Source organism: Scatophagus argus, chromosome 16, assembly GCF_020382885.2.
Source record: "Scatophagus argus isolate fScaArg1 chromosome 16, fScaArg1.pri, whole genome shotgun sequence".
NCBI classification, from domain to species: Eukaryota; Metazoa; Chordata; class Actinopteri; family Scatophagidae; genus Scatophagus; species Scatophagus argus.
This window is the reverse complement of record NC_058508.1, coordinates 14,416,001-14,439,892: the sequence shown is the minus strand read 5'-3', so window position 1 is coordinate 14,439,892 and position 23,892 is coordinate 14,416,001. Positions and strand designations below refer to the sequence as shown.

General features: G+C 42.7%; 1 protein-coding gene across 4 annotated transcripts in view; it reads right to left on the bottom strand.

The window, feature by feature from the left end:
* Nucleotides 1-20,116, bottom strand: part of aatka (apoptosis-associated tyrosine kinase a) — a 30,483-nt gene extending 10,367 nt beyond the window's left edge. For 2 of the 4 annotated variants that reach the window (XM_046414406.1, XM_046414408.1), the window contains exons 1-3: nt 18,825-19,638; nt 6,651-6,784; nt 2,089-2,230 (exon numbers count right to left, since the gene is read on the bottom strand). In XM_046414406.1, the coding sequence (XP_046270362.1) occupies nt 2,089-2,230; nt 6,651-6,784; nt 18,825-18,906 (358 nt within the window). In that variant the 5' untranslated portion in view covers nt 18,907-19,638. Of the gene's footprint in view, nt 1-2,088; nt 2,231-6,650; nt 6,785-18,824; nt 19,639-19,737 lie in introns of those variants that run through there. The other 2 variants (XM_046414407.1, XM_046414405.1) reach the window with 2 other exon arrangements.
* Between the last annotated feature and the right edge of the window lie 3,776 nt (nt 20,117-23,892).

Sequence of the window (23,892 nt, the reverse complement as noted above, 5' to 3'; positions counted from 1 at the left end):
TCTGTGTGCAGCTTCAAGACACCCAGTAGTGACATAAGGCCCACATAATGGCCCCCTGTCACCCAGGACAGCAGCATTCCTCAGCCAAACAGGACACAAGCGCTGCTCTGTCAGATGCAGAAAAGACCTCTGTCATAAACTCTCACCACCCCTATCTCAAGCCTCCCCTCCCCTCCACACTCTTAGGTCCTGGTGCATGCCACCACCCTTCCCCTGTCTCTCCTCATTCTGTCACAGACCCCTCACTGTATTCTGCCCATAATGCCAGTCCTCCACTGATGCGTTCCATGGACGTTTCGGCCCAGCCTTATGTTCACCCACTGCGCAGTCGGCCTAAATCGGTTCCATTGTTTGGCTCGCTCACTTGCACGCTCACGCTGCGTCTCCTGGTACCCAGTGCACCAAACACACACAGGCATGCAAACACACATATGCAGAGATACACACAAGGCCTATTCTCCACTGGAACGCTGGGCAGAGGTGGCCTCAGTGATAACATGCCCACACAACCACCGCCCCACCCCTCCCGAGCCTCCACCACCCCTCCCTGATGGAGAGAGAAAGAGGAATTAAGAAGTGGTATTATTCCAAATGTGGAATGTGTGAGTGTGCATTCCCGTCCTACTCATGGCATTCCCAGAGAAGACGGCAGGGTCCAGTGAAGCTTGTGCAATGAAATGCACACACTTTGCTCACTTGCATGCATCAGGCCTTTGTGGTAGGTTTAAAAGCTCTACATGACCTCTTGAATAAAAGATTAGAGCAACAAGTGAAAAGCAGGACTGTCAGATCAAAGGCAAACATTATACTGTGTTCACACAGATGTGTAAGTGACGCTTGGTTCATATAGAATGCACCATTCATGGTGACTCGACTCGAAACTATATAACTGGTGTTTTTGTTCAGCATTCAATTACTGGGCACATTTTCATTATGTGTAGGTCAGTGCAGGCATGGATAATTTGTGACATGTGAATGTTGTTAATATGTATAGAGGAGGCTGTTCAGACTTAAAGAGGTTCATATAATAACTTTTACATATGAAAGGAGAAAAGACTAAAAGACGATTCTCTCTCTTACTCTGTGAAAGGAGACATTCTCCCTCTTTCACGATCTCCTTTTGCTATTTAGCCATTCCTCGCCCTGCAACACCTGGGCCAATCATACTGCCGTAGCTATGGAGGATGGAGGGGAGGCTACCGATTGGCTGTAAGCCTGAGGCTGCCTTGTCCAATCATTGCTGGAGCTCGCATTCTAGGATGCTGAGCCTCAACTCACCTCCCTTCTAGCTGAGCACAGTGCAGCGCAAACAGTCAGTGAGTCATGCAGGGAGAGGCATTTTGAGCACCCAGAATCTGGCTTACATTGAGATTCACACACACACACATGCAGGCCCATGCACATTTTAACAGGCTGAGTATAGGGTAGAATGACCTGAAGAAAAACAAACAGGATGTGATGTTGGTAAAGATATAGAACGCAAATGAAACACATTTGCACCGGTGTGTCCTGATGTTGGATTATTTCATATTCAAGTAAAATAAGAACAAAAGTCACATTAGATTCATGTCAATGTAATGTAGCATGCATTTACAAACAGAAATAATGTACACTAGGTCAGATTCCTTCCTCTCCAGTGGGCTGCAGTTTTCACATACAGTATGCATCGCAGCACCGCAGTAGGTCCACTTCAAAATGCCTTACACAATGGACAGATGTCTGTCCCTTGTTGAGAGAGAGGGCAAGGAAGACGAGACATAAAATGCAAGATAACAAATGAAAGGGGCCATGTCAAGGGTGACAGAATGTGCCCAGCTTTATATCATCCAAATCAGCAGAGTATCGTGTTCCATAATCCACTTGTGCTGTGCTCCAGAGAAGTAACAAACTTTCTTAATAGCTGAGTTAGTGTGGTAGGAATTCACTCTTTCTAATGAGCTGGGGATTAATTCTGCCTGTTGAAATATGCAAGACAAATGAGACAAGAAGAAATCAAAGAAAAACTTAACTCAGAAACAGATCTGATCAGGTCAGGTCCAAGAGGACTTTAAAAGTGTGAGGCATTTATGGTGTTGTGTAGTTTCTTACTGGATCTTCCAGGCTGTTTGGAGACCGGCAGGGAGACCTCTGTGAGGGGAAGGATGTAGACCTCAGGGCCATTCTGGGAGGAAGGCGAGGCCAGGGCGGAGAGATCTGCCTGGTACTCCTCTCCCTCAGTGTTTTCAAACTCCTGGTGCAAAGACACACGCTGGGATTAGTCATCTACTTGCAGCCATCCTACCACCGAGACAGTGTGGGACAATGGTTCAACTGTGAAGGCATTCAAATGGACTGAGGGACGCCCACTGAGCCATGTACATAAGGGACATACATTGTAGGGTGTATTATATGAGTCACTGCAAAGACGATGTAGAGGAGACACACTAATGCGTGTCTTCAAACAGTAAAGACTGTTTTTTTTTATGTAATATATGGGGAAAATAACTGACCAAAAACTTCAATTACAACAAAACTGAGCTTAACATACTTCAAATATTGCAAGAAAGGAAATGAAAAATAAAACAACTTTATTTTTACATAATTTTACTGTTTTGTTTTTGTTTGTTTGTTTTTTGTTTTTTTTTGGACAGGGTAAAAAGTTCATTTTGGCATTTATTTTAACCCATGAGGACTTCCTGTTCTCAAAGGATGTGCTAGATTTGGAAACAACATCACCAGTGGCATCATGTCATGAATAACTGAGAGGAAACACTGCTGTCCTGATTAATTTGATCTTCGTGTACTGTTACATCTGACAGTACATTGCACTAGCACATCTGAATTAAGCCTGTGCTTTTCTATCTTCACGGAGTTTAAGTGCTGAAAAAAAAAATATTTATTTCAAATTCCATTTTCTGTACTACACAAATAATCACAAGACCAGAACTTTCTGTTGAATGATTACACAACAGTGTAACGGCAAAAATCTGAATTTCAGGGACACACCATCTAGTGCGGGAGCTACTATCAGCTATGCAGAAAAAGAACTCTAGTTCCCTTAACAGCAGGTTCACCCGCCCGTCACCACTAAGATGGATGAAGAAGAGAGGCAGCGGAAAACAGTGACCCCTCTCTCTCTCTCTCTCTTATCCCACATCCTTTGTTCTGTCTCTCTCTCTGCTGTATCCCTGCTATTACTTTCTGCCCCCATCTGTTGTTTCTCCCTTGTCTACTGCAGTGTCCTTGCACTCTAATTATTGTAGTGTTTCCCTATAGCGTCCTGTCTCTCTAAACTCCCCATACAGCACAGTGTCAGTGCGGGTCTTAAATCAACCTCAGTGTGACAGATCACATAGTAGGAAAGAGACAGTTCTGACTGTTTGTACTTATGGGAGAAAAATCTCATGTTTTCCTTTATGTTATCAGATCTATCTTCATTCACTCAAGTAGGCATTACTTAGTGTTTTAGCACACAGACGTGGACCAGCCTTCTGGCTAAGACAGAACAGCAGGATAGCATAAGATACAGAGCCAGGAAACAATACATTACGGGTGAACTAGACAAACTGCCTGATCTGCAGCACGAGGTAGATCACACAGTAAATGAGCAAAGACTTATAATATATACACACACTTGCTATGTGCTTTGTCTACTTACTCGAGAAAATACATCTGCTGCATGAACTGCCTGTAGGAACCCCACATGTTTAAGCATATATTAATGTGTGACATGATAAAATTACTGCGTGTGAGAGATTTTACTTCACTGCCACTGCGTGTAAATATAACCTGAGATGAGCACTGAAGATGGCCATATGCTTGCTCATAAAGTCGGTATATTAAAGGTGGTTTTAGAATAGAAAACAGAGGGTCAACTGCTTCTTCATGATGGATGTGACATGAGTAAAAATACAGATAGAATAATAAAAGAAAACTGAAATTACGCTATTTTAGAAATATCTGATTTGATCTAATCCAAAACTTGCCAGAATTCCTAATTTTCCTGGTAGAAAACTTTGAATTGAATCTTCTACATTCAGTGCAAACATGGCAAATGAGTGTAACACACTGGACTTCAGTCTCTTGAGGTTCGCTGGAATCACAACTGTCCTTTGTGAACAACAGCAGGACACAGGACCCTCTCTACAGTCATATTTGTTTATTAAAATAAAATTAATTACTGCAGGCAGTAATTGAAATGCTAATCCCCCGTCTTTAAAATTGAAACTATTGCAGAAATCAAGGCATCTCCTCTTTCAGTTAAACGTATCAGTCCATCCATCCATTTGCTGGCTAACGAACTGTTGTCATTAACAAGCCTTTCTCCCACTGGCAGCCACCACAGAGGTAAAATAAAGTCAAGAGTGAGAACGAAAATCAAGAAAAAGTGAAAGGAAAAGAGAAGGAAACTGAAAACGAGGAGAGCAGAGAGTGGGTTAATATGAAACATTTGGCTAATTGTGTGTGTATTTGTGTATTTACATTTGTCCTAAATCACCAGTGTGTGTGCATATATGAATGTGTGTATGTGTGTTCCTCATTCAGGAGAACCATCTGCCACTCTCCTCAGAGCGAAGTGCGAAAGCGAGCACCTGGCTGTGAGTCAGCGTTGCATGGCTCCCCGGAGAGCCTTCAGTTTAGAAAGCACTTAATACCCAGCCTCGTACTGCGCGCTTCAGTAAGAGCGCCACGATGGAGAGGAATAATGAAGCTTTTTTGGACGGTGCAGCGGTGCGATTTTGCAGTCCCACACGAATGCACACCTTTACAAGTGAGCTGCTGAGGGACCAGCAGGAGATCGAGAGAGAAAAAGAGTGGAGACCTTTTCACTGTTATGTGATGTCTGCTGCGAAGCTAAGAGAGAAAGATGAAGATTTGATGCTTAAAGATTAAAATATGTAAAATGTTATAATGGCTTGTCTTGTCTCTAATTCCGATAAGCACATATTTTATTCACCAATTCTCCGTTTTGTGTTGTTTTAGCATAAACCACACAAATTTGAATATTTTCAATTCGAATTGCCTGATTGACATTCCTCTGGCAGAGACGATTCTTTGATAGTCACCAGTTATGATCTGCTTTCTTGTAATTGTAATGCTTCCGTAGCCTTTTTCTCAAGCGTCCACCGCGCTCACCGTCATATTACCAATGACCCACAATAGAGCGAGTCACATCTCCGTAAAGCTGCACTTAAAAACAAATAGACTGCCTGAGTCTGAGCTCAAATTAATGCTTTTGCTCAGGGACAAAAAAAAAACTCATTATTTTATCATTTTGTCCAACTTGTGCACAAAAGAACTGGACAGTTGAAGAACGTAATGTCTGTAAAAGGAAACTCTTTGTCTAATGGTTTTCAGAGTGGCATAGCAAAATGCAGAGTCTCACCCCTTTCCTTAACATTTACAATAAGAAAACCCAGCATATGTCCTAAAATAACACAATCAGGGTAACATAGTGACCATCATCATCACTCTCACCCAAATGTCCTTGAACAAGACACTGAATGCAGCTCTGCTGTAGCTGCAGTTTCACCTGAACTCTCTGATGACATGGTGATACAAGACAATATCTCTGCAGGATTCCATAGAGGCACGTCAACCACGCTTAAGCTTAGGTCGTGATTGATTGTGGCAAAATGAATCAAGAAATCAGACTCACGAATGTCAAAAACAAGGTTTTCATTCCCCCTTATCCACAGTATTCTACAGTGGATATCGTGGATTCAAATTGTAAAATGATTTGCATAAGTAATCTTAACAGAAGTCGCTGGTGTACAGGGCCGTAATTTATCTGCTCTGCAGCTAAATGAGTAAGAAGAAATTAAAATGCATGACCAAGAATGAAATGTGTTTTGATGCTAATGCCATAATATGAGCAGCACATTCATGGGAAACCTGAAGCAACAAAGAGCAGCTAGTACAACCACCCTAGACTTTCTCCTCCCACTCCCTCTCCATATGCCCCCTGCCTGTGTCGCTCTCCGTTAGCCCTCGTCAGCCGCTCAGTTCAGCGCTGATGTTTGACACAGCATGGCTGAGTCACCCTGGCAGCTGAAGGCAACACAGAGACAATGTGTGCCAGCCTGGGATTGGTAAGAGCGCTCGATTGCATCACTTGCATACAATGAGGTACCAGTTCTCAGTGAAAGATTTTAATAGCATACATAGATTAAGAAGTTGGGCAGATCAATACTGAATACAATCACGATTGTTTCATCTCATCGTCATCTGAGAAGAAATATTAATACACTACCAAGTGTTTTTTCTTCAGTCAGATAGTCAGTATAGTATATCAGCAACTATTTTAGATTGGCACACAAACTTGGATCACTTTAGAGCTGCTTGGGTCTGAAGAGAAACTTAACTGATAAGTCAACTGATAGGAAAACTATGGACAAAAAGAACTAAAGAATATTTTATTAATGATAGTACTACAATACAGCCTTGATTCATTTAAACTAGTAATTCAGTCTTTATTTAGTGAGACTTTGACGAGCAGTTTATACATATGGATCCATGTACAATATGTCCAAGTACTGGCAGCACAAGTTTCATACCTCAGAAGTATTAGCTCCTTTTCTGTAATTCACTGACGATGATTCCCTTTCCTGTGCACATGCAATATGTGTGCGTTCCTCATCACTTCCAGCAGGGGGCAGCGGTGAGCTCACCTTGAAGCCTATGTTGCCCTTCTTGCAGCAGAGGCAGGCCAGCATTAGGAAGATGAAGGTGAAGAGGCCAGAGAAGGAGACAGCCACCACCGCCAGGGAAGAAGGCCACGACAACTCGCTCAGCGGAGCCCCATCTGCAACACCACAGGACGTTTGTGTTAAAAGGGTGGAACCGTACGAAAATCAGACGGCAAACTGCAGGGTCATACAGGAAATTAAAAACAAAATAAAAATAAATGTGATTTACAAACACACACACGTAGATACAGATGAGTTGTGACTGTTTTAATAGCATATTAAATCAGTCTCATCGTTAGCTTTGTTACCCTATTCATCGCTAGAACCTGTGACTCTGAAAAGGAAGCAGGTCCCTGTGGAATAATTACAGCAGATCTATGCACCAGTCATGGAGGCTAAAAGTTTCATACCTCCCGTGAACTTAATAATAATTTGATAAAGAAGCTGCAAAGCAGGGCCAAAATTGCAGCGGCTTAGTTTGTCTCACTGTGATGAATGAAAATGCTTACCGTGCATCTACAAACTGCTTTTCATTTTCTGCAGTACCCTGCAAAATCACCCTCACAACAACACAAATACAAGCCTAAATGCATTTAACCGAAGTAACTGCTTTCCAGAACAATGTGACTAAAGCTATTAAAGCCTAGCACACAATGAGATGTTTGAATGCAGGGTGTTTTGCAAAAAGGTCTAATTCAACCGCAAATAAATGCTTTGTGTGGGTCTGTGACCAATGGAAAACAAGCACGCACATGGTAATTTGGTGTAATTATTTCTCCTTTATTCAAGTTATTCATGTCATTGTCTTCTTGTGCACATATGTGCAGCACACATGCAACTTTGTCTTCCCGCCTGTAGGACAGGCCAGACAGCCAGATGTCACAGTTTGGAGCACCTTCATATAATGTAATTTACAGTTTTAAACCTTCTGCACAGACGAAAGAGAAGATGGACATAAAGACAGATGAAAGCAGGAGAGAGAAATATACTGAAAGACACTGTGAGAGAGATTAGGACAGCCACACAAAAACACGCACAAACATCTGCGAGTATTTCTGCAGTCAGCACATTCGCTTATTATTATTCTGAACGACTGAATTCGCTGAATGAATTCATCTTTAACCGAGCATTTGAACACTGGCAGCATTCAAACAACAAATGTCCAATGACTCAGCAATAATGAATGAATAACTAGACACAAAATGGTTATAACCACTGTCATCACTGCTGTCTGCTGGGAGCAATGAGATCTCTACTGCAACCTCCACCTCAAAGGAAACTATAATTTTTTCTAACTAACTTTTTAAAAATGGGTTAATGGAGTACTGATTTACTCATTTGCCTGTATGTTTACTAATAGTCCCATTAGTCACTATATGCACTAAAGAGTACACTACTGTATAAAAGAAATGTTCAATTTTAAAGGATATTCTTGGAATTTAGTGCAAGGCGTCTACACAGCTGAATGATTTAGGAGAGTCAGAATAAGAGCACAACAACGGAAAAGAAAAATCCACCAGAGGTTGAGATATCCTGACTTTTATGATTCCAACCTCCAAAAACTGCTGCATCCAACAGTTCCCATATTGCACCTCATGACCAATGAAACTTAACCCTGATAACATCATCAAGGTTATTCTATTAAACTTCAGATATCTCCACAGTCATGTGTTCAATCTGTTGAGCCATTATTAAGTCATTAAGGTTATTTTATATAATGGTACATTTGCATACTTTGTGGTTACTTCCAAAAACTTTTTTAAAGAAATGTCTTGGTGGTTGGAAATTCTTGCCTAAGAGCTTTTCCCTTTTTATAGATGGCAAATCCATTGTTTCATTTTTCCACATTGTTTATATGAACATTATTTATACATCTCTGCTCTGAGTTTTCACTCTTAATGGTTTTTCTCTAAAAGAAAAACCCCACTAAACCCATAGCTACACTTAACTAGCCAACCACAGCAATCTGGCAGAACTCCGCCATCTGTCAACACACCCCATTATGTCCCAGGCCTGCAGTTACCCATGTGGACGACATGTTTACTCTCATCCCTTTTCTATATCTGCTATGTATAAGAGCCTGTTAAAGCAGCAGATGAGGAACTCCACTCCAGAATTCCCTTCATTTCTCTATCCTTGTGGGGACAACACAAGCATGGCCCTGTAGCGTTTGGATCTACTAGGAGTTATTGTGTGATGCTTGTGTGTCTGTACTTTTCCAGCTCACTGACTGGACTGAGACCCAGCAGTCCTGACCCATTTGGCTGTGGGGAACACACTGTTCCAGACCTGACAGCTCCTGCAGTCCCAACAGCACTCCTCCAACCAAAGCTTGACCCTAATGCCACAGGCCACAAAGCCTACACTCACACACATGCGTAAGCAGACATGAACATACACACAAGCAGGCAATGAAAACAGACAGGAAGCATCCAGGCCTGGTTTAAGACGTGCTGCTTATGTGTGAGTGTGTGTGTTTCCATGGTGATGTGTGCACTGACCCACCAACACATCACCATGGGAACAACCCTGTTGGCCAACACATTAATTGATTGGAGTTTCTGGAGAGTAAACTCTATTTACTTCCCCACTTTTGGAAGAAAAAACATTTTTTGCCGATGGCACTCTCTCTCTCATCTATTTTCCTGTGGCTTACAGTTGTGAGTGTGTGTGTTCAAGTGTCTGTGAAGTTGAAAAAGAAAATAGATCCACCACATAAGACCACACACAGCCTGGGTGTGTGGTGACAGGACACATTGTGGAGAAGCCGATAGGGGACAAAGGGATGCTTGCTCTGCCTTTGTTGTCCTTTAAATATGCATATTCACAGCTTGCATGCAGTCTCTTTGCCATCCTTGTTAAACAGCTGAGAATTAAAACCAACTTTAATAAATGTGCCTTTACCCTCTCTGCCATTATACAGATTCATTACTTTTTACTTCTGGTTTTCAGCCATTCAATTAAAGTTTGTAAGCATTTTAAAAAAATGTTACATATAAATTACTTTTAGTAAATTATATACTGGACCTGTCTTTGTGAGGAAGGACAGTAAGTGAAGGGAAAGCATAGCATTACAGATGGTGCCAGAAACAGTGATGACACATGCTGAATCAGAGGGCACGGTGACTCACATGACATAAAACACGCATACACATGTTGTCATTTCTGGAGGACACTATTAAGTCGGCTGTCATGATATGCAAACCCTGGGGCGGATCGGGTACTCTTGTTTCTGCCCTTTTCTTTTTTTTATAATGTTATGTCATTATTAAATACAAACATTCTCTGATTTTATCCCTTAATAGTCTTGTTACGTTTAAGCTTAAAGACACAATATGCAACTATTCACACTGAGGTACAAAGTGGACAGTCTTGATCTCCTTAGCTGGTCTCATTCCCACCACAAAACCTCATCCATCATGTTCATCTGCCTTTCTTGAAAAGTTATCCAGCCTGAGGCTGATGTGACTGGCATCTGTCGAGCCTCTACGAGCACTGATGAAGCAGATGGTGAACAATTTTTCTTTCACAGAAAATGGAAGAATTGTGGAAAATAAATCGATTTTGTACGTCTGTCCGACGCAAATGACTGTGTTTTCTGGAAAGTCTTAAGAAGGGGTAGGGGGAATTTTTCTTTTACATGTGGTGTAAAAGGTGTGTTTCATAACATTCACATTTACCGCTCACCTGTGTTCTACTTGAGACTCTAACAGACAAAATATCCAAGGTGAAAATGAACTCTGGTCTGGTGACAATGTAGTGCTGCTGTGCTGATAATGTGGTGCTCAGATATTTGAAAGCCCTTTTAACAAATACAGGTAAAATTAAAATAAATTGACAACCAAAACCAGTAACTGCAGCGTATCAGGGAACTGAGATATGAAGCAACGCTCCTGACCTGTAGGTCAACCTTCTTTTCAACCCTCACCCACGGCCAAAATCTCTGAGTAGCAATTAGCAGAACAAGGACACAATTTCCCAGTAATTCTGACCTCAAGCCACAGCTTCTTTCATTTAAGAGGGTGCAAATACCTTGTTAGTACCTTACAAATATTTATAAGTGCATGGTTAGTTGGAAGTAAACAGAAACAGAAACCCCCTTTAAAGAAAGTTGCAGTGATAAATGATGCTTCTCTGCACATCCTTGCCCAGGACAAACAGTCTCAAAATAAATGAAGACATGCAAGACAGAAAGTCCCCACCTGGGCCCTACTCAGCTTCATGGTTTTTGTTTCTAGGTGCATTATGCAATTGTTAGTATACATGATTTCCCTGAGCTGTGGCAGCTTGGCTCTTAAAATTTGGTTGTTGCATGTTGTAGTCTCAACTACAACAGACAAATCATCCTTTATCAGGTCTTCATTCACAACGGGAAAATCTAATGTGATCATCCAGAGGAAAATCAGTGGCTCTATTTTCATAAGTGCGGCATTTGGAGAATCCACCCCCGAACCCCCCCTCTCTCTCTCTGAAGAAAAGTGAGAGCACGACGACCCGGGGTCCTCCATAAATATTTGAGAAGCACACATTACTTCACCAGCTGCACGGCAAAATGAAAATAAAGCACTTAAAGCCCGGCTCATACTCGGTTTATTAAAAAGCTGTCTTCAGGACTGGAAGAAGATGAGCAATGTCCTAACAGATGGGAGGGGAGAGCCATGGAGTCACCCTGCCACCTCCACAATTCAGGCTGACGATGAGGAGGACACAGTGGGACAAAGGGAGGGAGGAAGAGGGAAAAAAATGCGTTCTATAGAAAATTAATGAGGAGGCCATTGTTTTGAATTTATCAAAAGTGAAACTTATTAAAAATTACTTCAATAAGTGTGACTCTTTACTCCCATTCCAAATTGGTTTCACTCACTTCACTATAGACGAGAGAGAGACAAAGGCTCAAGGACGAAGCACAAAAGCTAAGTAATGTTGTGTGCATGTGCGTGGGCGCTCATGTGTGTACGTACAAGATGAGAATGTAGTGTGTTAAGCACAAGTCGCCGAGCTTTTCTTGGAACATCATAAATACAGCATGCACCGGTGAGGTGGGGCTTTCTGTTGCTGTGCAGCTGTAGCAAGCAGCTGAAGCAAATGAATGCCAGGTCTACAGCTGCTGGGATATTTACTATGTCCGGGTACCTGGTGTACACAACAGAGCTCATCACGCATTCAACAAATCTATTCCAAATGGACAAGTGTAGGAAAGTGAGTGACGACAAACAGGACAAGGAGAGCTATGGAGAGAAACAGGGTTTTTTTTTTTTTATCCAAGACAGGGTGATGCATATTACAATGCCTCCCACACTCCAGTATCAAGGCCAGGACCAAGCAAGTGCCATTCAAACGAGCATAAGAACACGCACCCACACACAGAGCCAAGTCAAGGTGTCGCACTGAGCTGCAAAGAATAACTCTGGAGTTTCTGTGGTAACTGAAAGCAGTGGGCTGTTGTTTCTGCTCCGGATAGCAGCAACCCACCACGCAAAGTCCACGAGAAGCAGCCCTAACACACCACAGATAATGTTGTATGCATTGATACAAAAAACAGAAGGAAATGTCTCCCTCCCTGTGAGAGGCTGTGTTCTCATCTCCCCTCTCTAGGTTTCCTTTTTCATGTTTGAGTCTCTCTCATTTGCTGGTATGGTTGCTTTGCTTTTTTGCATGCTCAAATCCACACACACACACACAACCTAGTAATGACAGTGCTGCAGGGTGGGCATTTTGCCAAACTACACACCACTGCAATCAAATAGTCCTGACAAAGACTGAGGGGGAGACAAAGAGAGGAAAAAGACCAGAGGTACAGTTTCAACTGAAATGAATATTCAATGGATGGGTACAGATAGGGACATACATTATGCAACTAGTGTGTAAGCTTTCGGTTAATGTATGGTCACTGGCCACAAACTAACGTTAACATGAACATTCAAACCACAATGGAATACACTGAAATACGACTTGCGCTAACTGCAAATCTGCATGGAATATACTGCAAAAAGACTTCAAGACATTTTTAGCCTGCAGAGATTAGCGTACCTGTATGCAGCAGGATATTGGCTGTCACCTGGGTAAGCACAAAAAATTTGTGCCCTCATGAAGAGGAAAGAAAGAAACACTGATAAAGAGAGCAGAAAGAGCCCAAAATCTCTGTGAGTACGCATTTACAATCAGGACAGGGCTGCAGGGGCGAAAAGCTCTTCCATCTGCCCTGCCTGTGCTGCACCACCAACAACACACACTCACACAAATGTAACTGTGATGTATAAGACTGGTAGTGAAGTACTTTGCATGACAGGTGCAGCCTACAACAGGATGACAATGAAAACAATCGTCATGCAGTAGAGAGCTGCCTTGCTGTATACAAGCCAAGAAAAATATTGATTTTCCACTTCTTTTATGTGTGTGTAAATTAAACGCATAAAGGATCATTTAGAATCAACTGTTGCTAAAGGGTTAGCGCATCTTTAGTGTCAAGACGTATTTTGAGCTCCCTTTTTAAAAAGACTACTTCTATATGTTTTGGCGTCAAGGAATGCAGAGTGGCTAAAGTTAGTTCTCCTTTTTTTTTTAAATGGTTGACAGCCGCTGGAAGAGCCAGCAGATTGCACTGGAGGAGAAGTCTGCTGTCCTCTGACACAGCCCGGTTTCCCAAGGGAGAAAACCGTCTGGCAGCAACCTTCTGTTACAGGCTGCAAGAGGACAGGAGAGATCATGACTTAGGAGAGTGGGAGGAAGGGAGAGTGAGAGGGAGGGTGAGAAAATTCTCTGGAGAAAGCAGGAGGGCCAGAGTTAAAAAAAAAAAAAAAGGAGAGAAGAAGTCACAAGAAGCATCGAGCTATGATGAGGAAGGGCTGAACCTAGAGAGGTGCAGAGCAGTACAGATACACTATATCAAGTATTGGGACGCCTGACCATTACATCATATTCTACACACATAGCCTAGCTTGCAATCTCCATTTCAGTTCACCCCAAAGGTGCACAATGGGGTTGAGGTCAGGGCTCTGTGCAGGCCAGTCTAGTTGTTCCACACCAAACTCGTCCAGCCATGTCTTTATAGACTTTGCTTTGGGTGCTGGGGCACAGTGATGCTGGAATACAAAAGGACCTTCTCCAAACTGCTGCCACAAGTTTGGAAGCATAGCATTGTCCAAAATGTCTTGGTGTGCGGAAGCATTAGGATTTCCCTTCACTGGAAGCAAAGGGCAAAGCTCAACCCCTGAAAAACAACTCCCGTTCGCATACTTTTGTCTACAGAGTGTATGTCAGTCACAGGGAGGGCTGACAGCAGAAGGAACAGCATGGCGTGATTAATGGCAGGGCACAGTATCCTTCACTGTTTTCCATCTTCTCTGCTTCTATGCTCTACTCACGCTCTCTGTGAATGACTGCAGATGGCAGAGGGATGTGCTGGCCTGCAGAGAGCCATGATAACTGTCATTAACTGGGAGTGAGAGCCCAGGAGGACCACCATGGATCAGCATTACAGGCCTGTCATGTACGTCCCCTGACAACCCAGGCAAGGGCAGAGAGCCTGCTGGAAAGAAAGGGTCTGAATATCAACTCTGTAGTTCTTTAATGCTAAACTGTCTAACTTTGTGACCAAGGCAATGCATGTAAAGGTGCTTGTTGGTGCAATCAATAATGCATTCACTGGAGACATTTAAGTACAAATGATTGCGGAGGGGATTGACAGCCTCTATTGGCCTCTGTTCTGCAATTTGCAGTGTGGGCTGTCAGGTCAAATTTTGGAGGGAAATTTGCTGAATTGGGTGATTATTATGCAGCACAAAAAGAATCAGAGCTACTGTCTCTTCTGCACAAATGGAACAAAAGCTGTTCTCAGTTTATCACACTGCTGGTAAAGAGGCAGTTGAATGAATGAATGGAATGAAAATATGTTTATCCTCCAGTCACGTAGAGGAGAAAACTTTACTGAGGACTCAAGGATCCTCTTTGCAACAGGAAGCAACACAGTTTATAGGCGATGTAAATTGTGATTGTGAGGAGCAGCACTAATAATCCTATGAGATGTAGGTGCTACCAATCTTTTTAACTGGGCTGTGATCAGCTGTTTACAGGGACATTATTCCTTTAAATCAGGAAATGCTACACCAGACCAACTTAAAGGAGATATACAGTGTTCATATACTAGCAACAGTTTTATTTTCATGCATATTTCTCAGATGGACATTTAACACTGTGGAAGAGAAACCCCACATGTAGGTTTAGTGCATCCCAGTACTAATTTATATAACAGTGCAAATCTAACCAAAGTTAAGTTAAATTAAGGCTATCAGGGGTTTTCAGTGCAACAGATTCAACTATTCAGTAAGTAATTAGCATCACTATATTTCAGCAGGACCAGCATAAACAGAACACGGTAATAAGTTAAACATTTATGCATCCCAATGAGCTTATTGATTTGTGCTTTGTTTTACTTGGCAAATGTTGTTAAATCTAACAACTCTTGCTTGAACAACAATTTGTTTGAGTCTGATGAAACAATTTCTGCTGCTAGTTTACTAAGAAAGAGGATGGGTTAGCTTCTATCATGTCCCGTATGCAAACTAATGATGCTATATTAACTACATTACTCCATAACACAAATAACACATACAATCAATCCATCTTTCTCTGAGATATGCTAATATCTCTAAAATTAGCATATCTCTAAAAATATATATATTTTTAGCTGTATATGGTATTACGTGGGACAAGAACATTTGTACACAGACCTGACAGAACACAACTCTACACACACACACACACACACAATCCAGAAAGGAGTAAAAGGACCCTCATGGCCTCTGGCTGATAAACACAAATTAGATGCATGTGAAAACCATATGCAGACATAGAATTGTGCACTTTAGATGACATTTCAGAGTCTCATGATGCAGACAAAGGCAGTGTGTGTATGTACATTTGCATGGAGACGTCTATGCATGTGTCTGAAGTGAATATAAACATAGCTGAGCAAATCAAGTTAGTGTGAGTTATGCTGGCTAACATGTACCCATTATTATTCCCATATTTTTCTGCTTTTGTTAAGCACTTTTCATCCAAATGTATTCTATCTGTCCGACTACTCTGAAGCAGCCCTTTCGAACACAGGAACACACTTGAGCTTTTCCACAAAATCAGACCACCGCACCTCAACCTTACTTCAAAACAAGCAAACCTCTCCACTTCTGTCCCCCACATGAAGTCTTGCTCAATGGCTCTCGGGGTTCTTTAACATTTAAATTCACTCGGAAATGATACTCAGTGACAAGTTAAATACTGCATGGAACTCTCTCTAAAAAAATTAAATATGCAGCTGCGCACAAGCAAGCCTTCAATGAGTGTGACACCAAGAAAACCCACATCCCCCCACATCATGGCAAAGAGAGCACATAGAGGAGACATAGATGGTTCCCCTTGACTGCTTAAATCTACTTCATTGTTATTCTAGTTCCCCCAGGGGCAGACTTATGTAACTAAAGTGCTCGGTGTTACACATGCAGAGATGAATAATCAAACAGTCAGCGGTGGCTGGCTTTTACTAGCCGAGTCAGTGGGAGGAGCTCTGTGAACAAGTCAAGGTACCATTTTTAACATCTTTCTTCTCTGGTATCAGTGTGTGTGTGTGTGTGTGTGGGGGAGGACACATGGAAGCTTTCCTGCATGAGGACTGTATACTGTGAGTTATGCATCGAGCTGTGTGTGTGTGTGTGTGTGTGTGTAAAGTCGCGTAGAGATACCATCCGTTACATGCGCACTAGCTGCTACTGCCACCTCCAGGCATCAGAGCAGACTGCTGAAAGACAAATCTGCCACAGAGCTGCACAGTCAGCTTGTTGGTGTATCAGTGTTGCCTTCCAGGTCAGTCTGTCTTCTGTTTGCCCTGACAGTAAAGTGATGGATATTAATTCTGTTCGTGGGATGCAGCCAAGTTTTCAAACAGCCACCCTGTGCGCACACACACACCACACAGCTGCTTCCTCTCCTGATGAGAGAACTCTCCGTGGTGCTGAAGCAGTTGTCGGCCAGGTGCAAGCTGCAGTTGAGGCTGGTGCAGAATGCCACACATACTGGGCACCCCACCCACCGCCCGGCTGCACACAAACCAAGCTCCACACGAAGGCCAGTGTAGTCAGGAGATCAAAAATCCTGCTACAGAGGGTCCGTCCCTGCTGATGTCTTATATAACGCCATGCAGTGTGACGACTGATCTGCCACCACAGTTGTTTTCCTCTATCCCTGTGTGCGTGTGTGTGTGTGTGTGTGTATGCACTCTTGCATAGCCTAGGGCATGCGGAGGAGGTGCAGCTATGGAGGATTGCTTGAAGTGTGCTACAGTTCAAAAATGTAAGTGTGTTTTATTCATCTACTCGTCAGCCTTATAGACAGAATATTCAGCAACGCTGAACAAAGCTGACTGAGTCCTGTGTGTACCTCTTCTCTAAGGTATTCTAGCATTTCTCTGTCCTTAGTACTGGCCCTGAAAATAATTGGTTCCTCCTCACACGCCCCTCTCCTTCGCCTATACAACATTGATCCCCAGTCCAATTACTAGGAAGGAACAGGATTGCTGGTGAGGTGCTGCTCTAAGGCGAAATAGATCATTATGACAGAGCCCATCCTCTAGTCCACTTACATACAAGCTACATGTGCATGCCCAGTTATGCCCCTCCCTCCACCTGAAACTAACCAATCACAGCGCATGTGCCGATTCCATCCTGAGTTGTCACTGAGACTATTCATTCAGCCTGCAGGAAGAAAACACGAATGTTTCACTGCACATTCTCCTCCAGCAATAAAATACCAAGACAATTAAATTAGAAGGTGCCCCAGAAGGGCCATGGTTAGTGTGCATTTTACCCATAACCCCACAGGGAACCATTTATCTGGCTCCTAATTAAAAGAGTACACTGGTAGGTTTGTATTATATTTCAGTGCACAGAACCGGTTATAGCCAGCCCAGCATCCACTACATGCTTTGAGAAGGGCTTTTATCCAAACACTCAAACAATCTCCTTTTCTCTTTGCTATTTTAAAGGAGAGCAGAATATTATCTCTAACAGTCCAAGCATTATTTACAAACAAATCCTTCACATTCTGTGATGCCATGTCAATGAATTTAAGTATGTACTTATACCAGTTTTGTTATTGGTGCATAGTTCTATACGTTCTCTTTATGCTTCATTCGATGATAAATGCATTTGAAAATTTACTCTCTTCAGCAGGCTACGGTGCTTCACACAATAAAAAGTGTACATTTTAAAATGCTGGTGCAACTGCACTGCATACCTCATCTGATTTTAAATGAAGGTCCCTTTCAGAGTCACATTCTTATGGGGGAAAGAATAAGAAGTGGGGAGTCACAGGAAGGTAGACGAGAGTGGAATAATTTCACACAGAGGGATCAGAGAGACAGAACAGACAGAACCTGAAACTTGAGAGTCACTGAGCTCAGCATCATTTGTATGCTCAGCACACTGCACTCAGTGCAGGGACTCTCTCAGCCCTGTTTACACTCAGTTATTTATTCTGCTCTAATTCAAGACCTCACACAGGCAGTAAGCACAGGCATGACTTCCTTCGCACGGGTCCCCATAGCACTGCAGCAGCACCTGGGTTCTCCTTCGCCAAGGATCCCATCAACCCTCTGACACCAAGGGGATGATTAAACACTGCATCCAAATGGACATCAGGAACTGCAACCTCAAGCAGCAGAGCCAAACACCTCTGTCAGCAGGTCACCTCTGTAATGATGTAGTCGGCTACCACACACACACACACCTCAATCATAGCAACACACATGCACACACTCCATTGCAGGGACTGACGAGCAGGACTATGCAGAATCTGTGCTGGCACTTTTAACCCTGTTGTCACCGAGCTACGACGGGCTGAATGTAAAACATCCATACCTGAGCTAATCTTTTGAGGTTCAGGCTCAGTGTGTGGGTGATGATGATGATGATGGTGGTGGCGGCGGTCTTATGGAAATGATGCCACTGCTGGTTACTGAGAAGATGATGTTTACATTGACACGGATTGTGGCCTTGTATCAAACTCCAGCTTGATTATCATCAAAAATAAAAAAAAAATCACAAGCTGCCCTGCAGCGAATGAATGAACGCCCTTATTCAAATCATCAATCAGTGTGACCCTTACCTGTGTCGAAGTGGGAGCTAAAGGCAAAACTGGGATTGAAAAACGCAGAAGACATGACAGTCACATGTAGGGCAAAGAGCATCCTCTTCGTTGCGTTGCAAAAGACAGTCAAAGCCTAATCACGAAAAGGTCAAGAATAAATTCCCGACTCAGGTGCGTTAGATTAAGTAACCCGTGGTAGAAGCAGTAATGCGCAGCATTTTATTCCATCGTACTTCAGAGAGAGACCACCGAAAATCCCGCTCCACCTTCGGCTCGAGCAGATATGGAGACAGATGTTGACATTTTTACCACATCTGTTAGTTTACTTGTTTGTCAAAAAAAATCCCGTCTCGCGCCTTCTTCGGAATGACTGCTATTCTGGACGAGTTGGCCTGGTGAAACGATCTTATTTACACCAATTTTATACTCTGAAAAATCTTGACTGTTCCGAACATGTGGTCATTTCCCATTTATTTTCTTTTCTGAATAAAGCCCCGGTTGCTCTGCGTCCTGCACTACATGTGAAATGACGTCTTTCAGGAGAGCAGCTGGTTCGTTTTAGAAAGACGCGTCGGTCAGCGATGCGCATTTGGATTTCAGCTTCGGCAGAGAGAGACTAAGCGACATCTTACAGCAGAGTCAAACGGCATGGAGTACAGACTTCCGTTCACCGCCTTCAAAATAAAAACTTGCACAATGGAACACTAACATTTGTCTTTTACGTTGAAGGCCCAATCACTGCTCCGGCTTTCTCTGGCACACTTAACGTAGCCATTTCTGGAGGAATCCTGTTGGTGATCGTTCGCGCGCGACTGTGTGTCTGCGTGCGTGCGTGTGCGTGTGTGTGGTGTGTGGGGTCGATGTGAACAAGACAATTTACTAAAATGCACCAATCTGATTTAACTGAAACTGAGAGCAGGCATCATCATACCTCCTAAACTGTCCTGACGTCCGCTCGTGAGGAGGCGAAGATGGTCACGGAGGTCTCGGCTCCACAGACGGGCCAGTCCACCAACAGCCGGACTGCAGGCCGGTTACAAGGGCGAGCAACGCGCTCCGACAACAGCATGGTTGGCTTCAGAGGCTCTGTAGCACTGGGCCAGGAAAAGAGTCTGCGTAATGTTTGTCCACAGGTTGTTCTGTCCGTGTAAAATAAATCCACTGACACAGTTGGAAATGTTTAAGCAGATTACTGATGTGGGAAGTTTCTGGGGGAGACCTGCTTGTTGACAGCTGAGTAGAAGCGTGTCTGCCGGTCACGTGACTGGCATAAGCGGGAAACCTGAACAGGGTGACTAGTGGACAGGTAAAGAATGGCAGGCATCACTGGCGCCCCCTCGACAACAGGTGCTGATTTAAAATATATTTGTATGCATCTGCACACCTGTCAGCTTGGCTGCATTTTGCTTACCATGTCTGTCCAGACTTATGTAATGAGTCAAGGAATTGAATAATGGACTGAAAAATGTTTCTGTAGAACATTATGATGTCACAGTAAGGTTGACCTTTGACCATTTTAGGATATAAAATGTCACCAGTTTAAATCATGTGAAATTTTGTCATCACTTAATCAATGAAATGTTGAGTGATGGCTAGAAACATGTTTTATGAGTTTCCAGTGAACTGAGCTCTGAGCTCAAATCAGTTCATCCTTGAGTCAAAGTGGACATTTGTGCCAAATTTGCAAACATTTCCTCAGAGATGTTGCATTTACAAGAATGGGACATATGGATGCACAACCCAAAAACATAACATAAATACAACATAAACAAATAAATCTTCGATATCATGCTGTTTCAGTCTTCATGTGATAGTTACCTACACAAGCAGTATGGCTAAACTTAATCTATATATTTACTGTGTGTCCACATTTTCAAGTGGCTTAGGGCTGAATGCATATATTTGTATGTCTTAGTGTTACTTTCAGCAAGTGGATCATGTTTCTGTGGGACCTGAATGTTCACTGTGTTCAGCAGAAATGTGCTAATTTTTGAAATTCAAACTAATTTTTGAAATTCAAACTGATATGTGGGACTACGTCTGTTTTCTTCATACAGAAATAATCTTGAAAAAAAGATCACAGCAAGCACACACACACACACACACACACACTGATACCTGGTTTTGGCCTTCTGCTTCATTTGCTCAACAAGTCTTTAATATGTTCTTTGCACGTATTCCTTTCAACAGATGACACGTCACTACTTTGACTCTGTGTGGCACAACCCGATGTCAGTAATCTGCATATAAAATGTTGACTGTTGTCATTCTGTTGAATGCACACTAGAGAGCAGCAATAGATTAGTATTAGAAAGACCTTCACCCACAGAGCAACCTCAGATTTCACCAGAATGATTTTCACCCCCTCTGGCTGATGGCAGGATGCACCTGCAGGCCTCATGTCTGAATTTAGCATCATGTAAATCAAGAGGTCAAACCGCCCTTGACTGGAAATGCACTGGTGCTTTATCCATTATCATTTTTATTTTTTGCTTGTGTATCAGTGTACATGTATGCAAAGCCAAAGCTTATAACTTGTCAGAGGTGTCTTGTAACTTTTGAAAAACCTGTTAATATGTACCTGTTAAAGGAAATATAAAGATATAGATTTTTACAAGTGTTGAGGAATGCAGTCAGCCCCAATCAGGAGCAAAGAACAATCCGAAAACAATAAAACCACTGGAGTCTTTTCACATCTTCATAGAAAAGATTCCCTAATTACTCGTTTATGTATTTCATCATTTTGACTAACCATGCAGATTTATTTAAAGCTCCTCCTCCTGTCAGTCTCTCTCAGTTTCAGTGTTGTATTAAATTGCTCGTCCAGCACCTCCTCTCCTCATCCTCCAAAGCCTCTAATCTGTCAGCAGTGAGCTCACTTTCCAAGTTACAAGGCCATTCTCAGCACACACTGACAACATGCTGGGGACCCTCTGCTCTCTCATCACTGCTCTAACATGTAAGGAGGCTGACTTACTGCAGCTTTGAGCTCATGTTGGATTCATCAGTCTGTGTGTTTCTCTTCACTCCATGTCTTCTTCTTGTTTCCAGGTGTGAGTGGTGTGACGGTGGTGACACAGAAGCCTCCTGTTGTGGCACTGAGGACAGGAGGGACAGCCACCATGGACTGTAACCTGGGGACTGTTACTGATGTTGGTGCTTACTGGTACAAACAGATTCCAGGAGGAGTTCCTCAGTTTGTGATTTATGTTTATCACAACTGGGCCTCTCCAACCTATGGCTCTGGTTTCTCTTCTCCCAAGTTCACATCAACTCATCAGTCACAATCTGATTATCGTTTGATCATCAACAATGTGGTGGAGGGAGACTCAGCAGTCTATTACTGTCGAACATGGGACAACTCTGCTAAGGAAAACGTATCACACTGACTTACACTGTGACAAAAACCTCCTCACTGAGCACTTCTGCTTTTTGAGACTCAAACACATGACGAAGCCTGAAGCAATAAACCAAACCTCTCTGTTACTTTACCGTATCTTTTTCAAGGATACAGTTCTTCATAATTCATTCGTGTGATTCTATTGCTCAGATCTGAAAATAATTTACATTAATTCTGCATCATGAGACAGGCCCTGAATTGCCTTTCATTAGTGAGTCTGAACAATTTGAAACAAAAGTAAGCACACTGAGATGAATGCAGGAGGAGGACAACATTACTCCTTATTTCAAAAAGGTTGTACGACACATGGTATTATGGTAGAACTTTAAATAATCAGATCATCAAAGATAAAGATATGGTTTTCAGTTTCTTGTTAGAAACATTCCAAACAAGAAACATTATTATGAGCAGCAGGATGTCATTGAAAGTGGAGGAGACAGAGTAGACTGAAGACAGAAAATAGCCAGAAAATCAAAAGTAAAAAGGAAAAGCTCTTGCTTGTTAAACTTTTGTCAAAAAATCATTAAAAATGCTTTAAATTGAAACCACATAACGGGGCGGCACGGTGATGCAGTGGTTAGCACTGTTGCCTCATAACAAGAGGGTTCCAGGTTCGAATCCGGGTCTGGGCCCTTCTATGTTGGGTTTGCATGTTCTCCCTGTGCCTGTGTGGGTTTTCTCTGGGTACTCCGGCTTCCTCCCACAATACCAAAAAAATAACACACTAGGTTAACTGGCTACTCTACATTTCCCCTAGGAGTGAGGGTGAGAGTGTGTGGTTGACTGTCTTTGTGTGTCGGCCCTGCAATTCACTGGCAAGCAGTCCAGGATGTACCCTATGATGGATGGATGAAACCACATAATGTAGATGATTAATGAGGTGAAAAGTGCTGATTGTTGAAGCTCCTCCTCCTCCTCTTGTCCTCCTCCTCAGTGTCTTCATAAGCTTCAGTCTCTCTTGTCCTCACACTCCAACCCTGCTCACCTCTCAGCTGGACAGTAAGGGACGTTTACAGCACACACTGACAACATGCTGGGGACCCTCTGCTCTCTCATCACTGCTCTAACATGTAAGATCTTCTTCTCATTCCTTTCACAGCCCATATTTTCACACTGAAGCCTTTCACTCATGGATTTTTCTGTGTATGTTGACAGATGTTGATGCAGTGATCGTGCTGACCCAGACGCCTGCTGTCCACACAGTTTCTCCAGGACAAGAGGTTGTTCTCAACTGCAACATTCAGAGATATGATGGCAACTCTGTCCGTTGGTATAAACAGGTTCCTGGTGAAGCTCCTCAGTATGTTCTGAGATTTCTCCACAGTAACACTTCACCCACCTTTGGATCAGGGTTCTCCTCAGACCGATTCAACTCTAAAGCCTCATCAAGAATAGATTACCAGTTCATCATAAAGCAGGCAGAAGCAGGAGACTCTGCTGTTTATTACTGTCAAACATGGGACAACTCTGCTTCTGCAGCTGTATCACAGTGATTTACACTGTGACAAAAACTTCCTCACAAACTACTTCTGCTTTTTGAGTCTATGACCCATCAGCTAATGAGCTCTATAACTACCCTACATGAGACTTTAAAAAACAGTACAATAAACCACAATTTTAACATGTTATTAAATGTTGACTTTCTCACCATTAACCATGAAGAAGCAGTTATAATTCTTGTTTTCT